At 43.6% G+C, this 10,309-nt stretch overlaps 1 protein-coding gene across 1 annotated transcript; it reads right to left on the bottom strand.

The window, feature by feature from the left end:
• Nucleotides 1-1,641: 1,641 nt before the first annotated feature.
• LOC310790241 (P2Y purinoceptor 14-like) lies at nt 1,642-8,375 on the bottom strand (the record flags this gene model as incomplete). Its single annotated transcript, XM_083651910.1, has 4 exons — nt 1,642-1,933; nt 4,313-4,603; nt 7,033-7,292; nt 8,226-8,375. The coding sequence occupies 4 exons, from the start codon at nt 8,373-8,375 to the stop codon at nt 1,642-1,644; spliced, it is 993 nt and encodes a 330-aa protein (XP_083508036.1).
• Nucleotides 8,376-10,309: the final 1,934 nt, after the last annotated feature.

The following is a 10,309-nucleotide window of genomic DNA, read 5'->3' as shown; positions in this document are numbered from 1 at the left end:
GATTCCACGTCCTAACTCTCCTAATTAGCGACTGTGGCAGTGTGGGAGGCTGGCGTGTGAGGGACTATCTGCCCTTCAATAAAGCACTGAGACAGATTCACTCTGACAATGCCAACCAGGGGAAACACACACACACACACACACACACGCACGCACGCACGCGCACACACACACACACACACACACACACACACACACACACACACACACACACACACACACACACCAGGGGAAACACTGCAAACTATAAACTGATTCCTCCCAATCCCAAAAGAACTTTAATGATGCTGCAATAATAGAATAGAAAGAGACAAACAGAAACAGCTGGAAAGACACAAGGAGCTCTGCTAGCTATCGCTACTTACGTTTGATTACAAATCTGTTCTAATAGTACGCACATAATGTCACTGTGTATCGGGCCAATGTGCAAAACAGTTTGTAGTGGGAGGAAAGGGGGGGAATGACACTAAAAGGCCTATTTCACACAAGATGGCGCCCGGCCATATAGCCTAATGCTAATTCGCACTTCCGCTTTCTGCGCTCGCTGGGTTTCTCCATTCATTCGCCGTGATCCGATGACAATGGCTCAGTGTGAAAGCACTCAGGCATGTAGCAACAAACAGAGCCCTAGCTCCCTTTTATATATAGTATAGATCTTTTATATATAGTATAGATAGATGTTACAATTGGCAGTAGATTAGTTCGGTGGTAGTTTAACTGCATTCAAGTCTCAGTTGCGTTTCAGTAGTGAACTACCTTGGGTCATGTCTCATGTAGTTTAGGTATGTAGATAATTACAAACTATATTCACATTATTCCCATATTATTCGTTTTTTTAACCACAGGATTCATTTTGTTTCCCCAACACTGTGGAGTAGCTCTCCACCATAAAAGGTGTGTTTACATTTGTACATGTATATTGTAAACATTACAGCAAATCACACTTGTATTCTGAGTTGTTGTGGTGCAATAATAACAAAAGAGCACATAGTCCATCTAAGTGTACTTTTCATACCTCAACCAATTAATTAGGATCATATCTCTCTATTATTCCCATATTAGAATTTTTTTAACTACAGTTTTAATGTCGTTTCCCCAACACTGTGGAGTAGCTCTCCAGCATAAAAGGTGTGTTTACATTAGTATACATTAGAGCAGATCAGGCTTACACTTGTCCCTGGCACTAGTCAGCTTTGTAGTCGTTTGGGGGCTATTTAAGGGGACCGTCAGGATGGTGTACACAGGACAGGTGGGTCGTGTCCGACCGATTGTGGTGGGCCGGTCTGGACCAAAAATGCCAGGACCACTTTCTGGTCCCAGTCCAGGCCTGACACGGTCATGTTGGGGGGGCCGGCCCACTCCTTCATTTTTAAGTCAACTGTGCAGCTGCAAAGCTTCGTGACTTGTGACTTGCACTGACAAAATCAGACAGACAGACATACGTACAAACACACTGAGTCACGAGGTGCAAACAATACCAGCTGCCGCGGCTGCTAATTATTACAGGCAGGAGAACACTGGTCTCACTGGTCGCTCAGACGGGCCCTCGCTGGTCCTCCTCTCCTCATCAGGCGCCTAGCTGAGTGGTGCCTGCCTGCGTAGTGGCCCGAGTGGCAGCCTTCTTGGCGCTGAACACCCTCTCTACAGCTTCAGTTGGGCCCGGTACGTCTTGCAGAAGATTAAGTTGATGAGCGGGTCCAAGCAGATGTTGAGAGTCGACACCACGACGGTCACCTCCTTCAGGTATAAGAAGGCCTGCCTCGAGGCGCAACGCCTGTTCAGGAAGGCATAGGGGAGACGCACCAGGTGGTACGGGATGAAACAGACGCAGAAGATGGTGACCAATATCAGCATGTTCCTGCGGGCCTTGGCGAGCTTCTTGGAGCCCGAAGATGACGCTTGCCCCAGCTGCTTCCGCTGCGTCAGCGTCAGCCTGCGGGTAAGCATAGGCATGAGAGTTATTTTGTGGAGTGGAGTAAATGTGTGCACATCCAACCTATCTTTAGGCCAGGTGCTGGACACAAAAAACAAAATGAAGAGAAGTCGTATAGGATATCCGCACACCGGAGTATAGCGCCCAATTTATTAATAGCAGTGTTTCCCATACAGTACATAAAGGAATTTGTGGCGGGCCGCCACAAAAGGATTTTGACCGCCACAAAAAGATGTTGACCTTTTTACAGTGCACCTGAACGCAACATGCAAGATACCCGCTGAATAAGTGTCCAATAAATGTTCATGTCATTCTGGCCAATACTTCTGTTATAGCATTTCAGTCTGGAATATGGAATATCTTTCAATAATCTATGATTTAGCTGCTAAATTGTCAAATACCACCATCTGCTCGCTCGCTACCCAGGCACTTATGTATGTACTTAACCTAACTAACTTAACCTAACTAACTTAACCTAACTAACTATCGGGTGTGCGTTGTCAGCCTAAACTCCGGCTGACACCCCAAAAACCTACAATCCGCTACAGAAAAATGTATATTGTTTGTTTATTAACTGGCCCCTCGCCTTCTATCATTTCACAAAAGTGGCAAAGCAAGTTGAGTATCCCTGACCTATAGGGAGAAATTTAGTTTGTCATTGTAAACCCACAGCACAGTAATGATGACATGTTCTTCATAGATCTAGCCTTTTAATTTTGCTCTTAAGCTTTCTCAAAGTACACCAAATTCATGCGTTTTACTTTAAAATGTTTAAAAAAATCTATCTAATATATATAGATAATCTAATATATATATATATATATATATATATATATATATATTCTGGCCCATTTAGGGTAAGCAATGGGGTCAGGCAGGGAGGGATTTTGTCCCCTGTTCTGTTCAATCTTTATGTTGACGACCTGTCCAAGAGACTGAACGCCTGTAAGACTGGGTGCATGATTGGCGATACATTGGTGAACCATCTGATGTACGCAGATGACTTGGCCGTCCTCAGCCCGAGTAGCGCTGGTCTTCAGCAGCTCCTTGCAATATGCACCGAGTATGGCTTGGAAAATGATATAAAATACAATGCCAGCAAGAGTGTCATATTAATCAGTAGAACCAAAGAGGACAAGCATCAGATATTTCCTGATTTTAAGTTGTCCAATAATGATCTCTGTGTAAACAGCAAGGTAAAGTATCTTGGACATATTATCACAGAACACATGACTGATGATGATGATATTTATAGACAGTGCCGCCAAATGTATGCACAAGCAAACACCCTGGCACGTAAGTTCAGTATGTGTTCGTATAATGTAAAGGTGACTTTGTTCAGAGCCTATTGTACTCCGCTTTACACTGCCCACTTGTGGTCAAGTTACAAAAAAGCAAGCCTGCAGAAACTACAAGTGGCATATAATGATGCTATGAGGATAATTCTCAAGAGACCTCGATGGTGCAGTGCGAGTGAGATGTTTGTTACTGCACGAGTTAACACATTTCAGGCAGTACTGAGGAATCTCATGTACAAATTTATGTGTAGACTGGATGTGTCTGGAAACAGCATAATTGTGGCTCTCACTAACCCAGTCAAGAGCTGCACTCGATATACGTCCAGTCTCAGGGCACATTGGCTTAAAAGCCTGCATATTAATTTATTTTAATGTTTTTTTATTTGACCAGTTGTTTTTTTAAAGTGAAATGTATATTTTTTATGTTATTTGTGTGTATCTATGTATTTATGTATGTATGTTTTTTCTATGGACCATGAGTCTGCAATAAAGCAATCAATCAATCAATCAATATATATATATATATATATATATATATAAGCAGAGGACTAATGACAACACATTGAACTCAGCTGCTGTCAGTCAATAGAATATGGCTGGCCCGTAGCCAATGGCAAGTGGCCTGACTCGCTAATTAGAGGAGCACAGAGTAAATACAGTCAACATCCGATACATAAAATACAAAATTGGAAAATAGAAAAAATAGTAAACATGTAATTATTTTTTTCATAACTAGGCATCGCGCGCGCTAGTGAGGAACAAAGGGATGATGTAGACTCTCACTAGCGTGCACGATGCCCTGACAGCATCCTGGCACACCTTGGCCTTTGATTGGCGCAGCCACCCACGTGTCAAAGACATGACCTGCGCCAATCCGGCCAGGGAGGTCACTCTCACTGCACGGTGCACCTGGGTGCTTCTAAAGGTCTTTTTTTAAAGGAAAAAGAGAGGCATTCAGGTTCAGCACTGCTGAAGCAGGATTATGTGAGAATCCACGTTCTCACTCGTAAAACATGGGTTGTAGGACAACCCTAACGTTGCTTGATATCATGGTATTGCGGTTATCGTCACACATCCCTACCTGTGGGAGGTGCTGGAGTAGAAGAAGACCAGGGCGATGAGGACAGAGAAGAAGAGGATGATGAAGATGCTCTGGCCGATCTTGTGGAGCAGGCTGAGCTCTGTGCTGTGCAGGGCTTCACAGCTTGCCATGCTGGTGACAGAGGTCAGAGATGGCTCGGTCAGGAACAAAGGGATGATGTAGAAGCCCGTTGAAGCAAGAAGAGACACCCAGGTCACTGTGGAGATGATGTAGGCAGCCCGCACCCTCTGCAGGATGTGAGTTCCTACAGGATGGACAATCTTCAGATACCTGGCAAGAGGAGAGCGGAGAGGACAGGAGGCAGGTATGCGTTAGTGATACTCACTATTTTTTCAATGAGAGCCGAACTGGCAGGACAAAGTCAATAGGAGAGCCATGTTTACCACAAAACACCAAAAGTCACCCCAACCAAGCACATCTGGCTACCTTTTTTGTGTGTTTTCGAAATATATATATACAGTATATATATACATTATATATATATATATATATACACACATTTTATATATAAATATATATATATATATATATATATATATATATATATATATATATATACATATATATATATATATATATACATATATATATATATATATATATATATATATATTATACATAAATATACTTCTGAATTCTATGTTTTACTGTTATGCTATTTTTAATAATCAGAAAGTGTCTAATGTGATGGATCAATAAATAAATAAAAGTAACAAACAATAAGATATAACAGTAAATTTGTAATGGTTGCACTTTTTTAATCAAATGCTTCCATACAGAGTCAAAACAAATAGACTACATAAAAAGCAATACGGCCACAAAGTGCTGAATAAATTCTACTCTTGAATCTGCTGCAAAGTTTATTGAGTTGCTTCCTATCTGAAGGCAGGCTCTGAGTGAATTACAGAGTAGTTTATGCTTTTATTTTGAAGGCGGAAAGGGGAAATGCTACGCGTGAACTGACGTGGGTCTGTCAGTCTGCTAGCGAACGCGGTAGCAAAGACAAACTACTCCTGCTCGTATAGGCTGCGCTGTGTGAAGCAGACCTCTCTGCATTAGAAAAGTAGGATAAGTAGAGAACAAATCAGCCATACCGTTTTGTCTGGTTTTCTGATTAAAAAGTGTTACATCTTGGTTCACACCAAAAGCATCTAAGAAGCAGCGCTTCACTGAGGGAAGCGTGAAGCGGCCGGTGTGTTCAGTTTTCCCCTGTTTACAAGGACGCTGAAATGAAACTCCCTCTGCAAGGCGTTGCTTCAGAGTCACTTTGTTGATGCAGTGTTGCAGTGTAGCAACCTGGCTACCCCGCAGTTTTTTACACAACAGTAACGGTCTGAGCAAGTTTTGACAGTGAATTATGTATATCGGCTGCGAGCCGCCAAACTAAAGCTTCTAGAGCCGCAAAATTATTGCGAGCCGCGCAACGAGGAACTAGGTGTTAAAGGAACACGCCAAGATTTGGGGAGATTTTATGATTTGCCTTATTCCCAATAGTAAGACGAGAAGATGCCCTTCACGTGCGTCCTGGTGGCTCACGGTGCAGCCACATCTACGCGTCGTTTGACGTGGGCTGACGCTTGGCAGTATTGATGCTCGGTGCTTGGTGGGCGTGGAAATCCGGAAGCAGCAGCTAGCTCCCAAGCTAGCTGCTGCTAGATTTACTTTGCTTCTTTGAAAAAGCGTAGGATAGGTCCTAGGACGAGCTCAATTGGCTAGCTTTGTACTTTGTCAAATTCCACCCCGCCCCCTCTGTTGCCCACTGTCGCTTCACAAGCCTGCTACGCATCGTCTGGTCTCCCAGCATGCTTTGCGAGGCGTCGAGCAGCATGTTCCAATACAAAGTGGATGGGCAGCAGCGTCAGCCCGCGTCAAACGACGCGTAGATGTGGCCGGGCCGTCACCTGGTAGCACACGTACGATGGAGGCTCGGTCCTTTGCACGGCCGACCCAGGTTCGAATCCGACCCGAGGTCTTTGCCGCATGTCATCCCCTCTCTCTCCCCACCTTTCCTGTCTGCCTATACTGTCCGATCTAAATACAGGCAAAAATGCCCAAAAAATCATCTTAAAAAAGAAGAAGAATGCCCTTCTCTTCTGTGTGCGTGCAGTAGAAAGGAGCAACGCAGCCCTCCTGCTAGTTAGCTTAGCCACAATGACTGGTAGTCTGGGTCCTGTGTGCATGTGTGTGTGCTGCCCGCCCCGCCCCTCCCCTCTCTCCACAGTCTCCCTGCATCTCTCTCGTCTCGTCTCAGAGAAAGCAAGATATTTATTTTCTCGTTGCATGTCTTACGGAGTTGGTGAGATAAAATGTGCAAGATAACGTTTATGTAGCAAATTAATAGGAAATCTATTTTCTTAATTTCTCCAGTACCGATAAGAGAACCGTTAACGTGAAAGCTTATTGAGCCTATGGTATCTAGAAATCCGGCACCGGGGCCCGTTTGGTACCGGGTCTCCGTACCCATCCCTAGTATTCAATCTTGCATATTGTGGCAATAAAAGTGATTCTGATTGATTGTGATTCTGAGTTAAATTCATAAACACATTTTTAGGTGATTCTCCATAGATCATGGAGGAGGTTTTCATTATTTGGAGTGCAGGGTTAGCTGAACTGTATCTAACAGGTCAAGTCACGTGTGTCACACAAGATCAAACCTGAGATCGGCCAGTTACAGGCTGGTCTGATCCATTTGATCCTACCTGTTAGCGGCGATGTATCCCATGAACAGGATGCTGGCGTACATGTTGAGGTAGAAGACCGGGGCGCCAAAGTGGCAGTAGACGTGCCAGACCGCGACGGAGCTTCTGGGGTAGTGGGCGATGCGAAGGGGGAGAGAGAAGCAGAGCAGCGTGTCTGCGGCCGCCAGGTTCTTCAGGTAGACCATCATACTGCTTGATTTCTGCTGCCAGGGGCGGCAGAAGTAAACCTTCAGGGTCAAGCCGTTTAGGACCAGACCCACCTGGGGAGGCAGCAGAGCAAAACTCATCAAGTTCAAGTCTTTATCGTCCCACCAGGAGAAACGTGCAAGAGTGATTACTGTATACATCACTAACATTAACATCACACCAAACAGCATGGAATTAAAATATGTCACATAAAACACTAAGACACAATGGGTCATCACCAGATGGATAGAACGCTGTGACGTGGGACTTGAAAAGGTTTCTAAAGTCTTGACATATGAGATCTTGTATTTGTGTAAATGAGAGTGAAAGTGATGAGACTTGTTCCAGTAGAATAGATGAGTGAATTTAAATTTGGTTTTCTGAATTGATTGAAGTTGAAACTGATTATAGAAATCAAACTCATGATGCTCTTACCAAGTTTTTATCCCATTAAAACATTTAACATTGAAAAGTCCTAGATATTTGTATTTTCCTTTAAGATATTAAATTGGCCTATTGATTTGTTATGACTGGACTTGCTGGTGAACATTAAATCCATTGAATCCAGATCCATTTCTCAAAAATGCATAGTGACGCTGACAGATGAGCTTTGAGGTTGAGGAGTAACAGTAACAAACTTCTATCTGATCTCAGATTGAAGTGAGTCTGGTGTGAAGCCAGTAACAAACTTCTATCTGATCTCAGATTGAAGTGAGTCTGGTGTGAAGCCAGTAACAAACTTCTATCTGATCTCAGATTGAAGTGAGTCTGGTGTGAAGCCAGTAACAAACTTCTATCTGATCTCAGATTGAAGTGAGTCTGGTGTGAAGCCAGTAACAAACTTCTATCTGATCTCAGATTGAAGTGAGTCTGGTGTGAAGCCAGTAACAAACTTCTATCTGATCTCAGATTGAAGTGAGTCTGGTGTGAAGCCAGTAACAAACTTCTATCTGATCTCAGATTGAAGTGAGTCTGGTGTGAAGCCTTGGGGAGGCGTTGAAACGCACCAGGAACACCGGGATGGAGACCAGCATGAAGAAGGGGAGAGCTGAGGTGTCGACCGGACTGCAGCGAGCCGGAATGTTGCCATCCGACCGGTTGATGCCTGACGACTGGTTGAAAGATGAAGCGACATCCTCTTCCACCAGACTGCTCATGTTTCTGGATAATCTGACAGAGGTGAAGCAAGATCCAATTAGTTAAACACCTTCAGGCCTTCACAATCTGTACTGTAGAATATAACCTGAATATAGCTACAATGATCCGACCACATCACCCCCATCCTCCACGATCTCCACTGGCTCCCCATCAGACACAGGATTCATTTCAAAATATTACTCATCACCTTCAAAGCCCTCGACAACCTGGCCCCACCCTACGTCTCCGACCTCCTTCACCACCACACGCCTACCCGCCGTCTCTGGTCCGCAGACGCTAACCTCCTCCAACCCATCAAAACCAAGCTCTGGACCCGGGGTGACAGGGCCTTCACTGCAGCCGCCCCCACCCTCTGGAACGCCCTCCCCAGCCATATCCGTCAGGCAGACACTCTGTCATCCTTCAAAAAAGCCCTCAAAACCCACCTCTTTAGCTTTGCTTTCAACCATGAAGTACATTTCTCTCTCTTATTTCTTTATTTTTTCTCTATTAAAGTTGTTTTATTGTGTATTGTAAAGCGTCTTTGAGCACTAGGAAAAGCACTATATAAATCTGATGTATTATTATTATTATTATTATTATTATTATTATTATTAAATTCGGTTCAGATAAAGTGATAATTATTTTGTCACTCTCAAGGTACAACATTGACAACTACAGTAGAGGGCAGCCATGCCCCCTTTGGCCAGTGGGTGTGGGGAGTAAATCAGGTCATCCTTAGCCCTTGTGTTGCAGGGTTTACCGGTTCCTACGGTCTACCTACGGTATATATATATATATATATATATATATATATATATATATCCACTGTGTGTGTGTGTGTGTGTGTGTGTGTGTGTGTGTGTGTGTGTGTGTGTGTGTGTGTGTGTGTGTGTGTGTGTGTGTGTCAGACTACACCAAATACTTAGAGAGGTCTGTCTGAAGGCATTTATTACTCTACTACTGTATCTCTTTAACCAAATCACTGATCTCCTTTTAATAACTAATGTAATATTTGTTCACTTCCATTCACTGAGCCTCCCCTGAAACTACTTGGAGCCCCCCTGGGGAAGCCCGTCTCCCACTTTGAAAACCTCTGATTTAACTTAACTTAACTTAACTTTGAAAGTGTTCAAATCAACACTGTCAGTGGTTACGACTTCAGTCCAGTCAACTCTTTGTAACTTAGAAACATTTTAAAACTTAACAGTGAAACTTCCTACTTTAAAATCTAGCTGGTAGATGAAGCTACTCTACAAATAAATAAATAAATAAATACACAAGTCAATAAAATGTTCATTATCGTCATATTATTATTATATGCTTGAAACCAGTTAGTAGTAGAATCAGTGACCATCGGTTACCTGCTCACCTGTCTGTCCGTTTGCCAGTCGGCTGAATAAAGCTTCTCTACGCTCTGCAACTTTCTTCTATGTAATCTTCATATAATCTTCATATAGACCCTTTTCATGTTTGTAAACAGCGATTACGATCCGGACGCTCCTCCACGTATTTTAAAGCTTTGCCAGCAACAGACAGGTTACCTTACAAAAAAATAAGCGAACTCTTTCAATGGGGTGAGGTTTCCTGACCCGTACTCACTGTCAGGATGGGTCTAGGATCCAACTACATCACAAAGTTGCAGTGCCGGACATCGTCATATTCTTAGTTGGTGTCCAGCGTCTATACGGCACAACACGTCTTTTTCCTGTATTCCGGGGATCTCTCTAGTCCTGACTTCACTTGCTTCCTCAGAGTTTTGGATCCCGCGATGCGTGCACAACTAACCCTGTGACGTCCACTCTAAATGGATCTATGTAGTAAGGAAGAACTTCAGAGGTGTGTGTGTGTGTGTGTGTGTGTGTGTGTGTGTGTGTCTGTGTGTGTGTGTGTGTGTGTGTGTGTGTGTGTGTGTGTGTGTGTCGTGCGCGTGTGTGTGAGTCCATGTGCTTAT

The sequence above is a fragment of the Poromitra crassiceps genome (genome assembly GCF_964638095.1).
Source record: "Poromitra crassiceps genome assembly, chromosome: 15".
Classification (NCBI taxonomy): domain Eukaryota; kingdom Metazoa; phylum Chordata; class Actinopteri; order Beryciformes; family Melamphaidae; genus Poromitra; species Poromitra crassiceps.
Note: the sequence above shows the minus strand (reverse complement) of the source record. Positions and strands in the feature narration are given on the sequence as shown.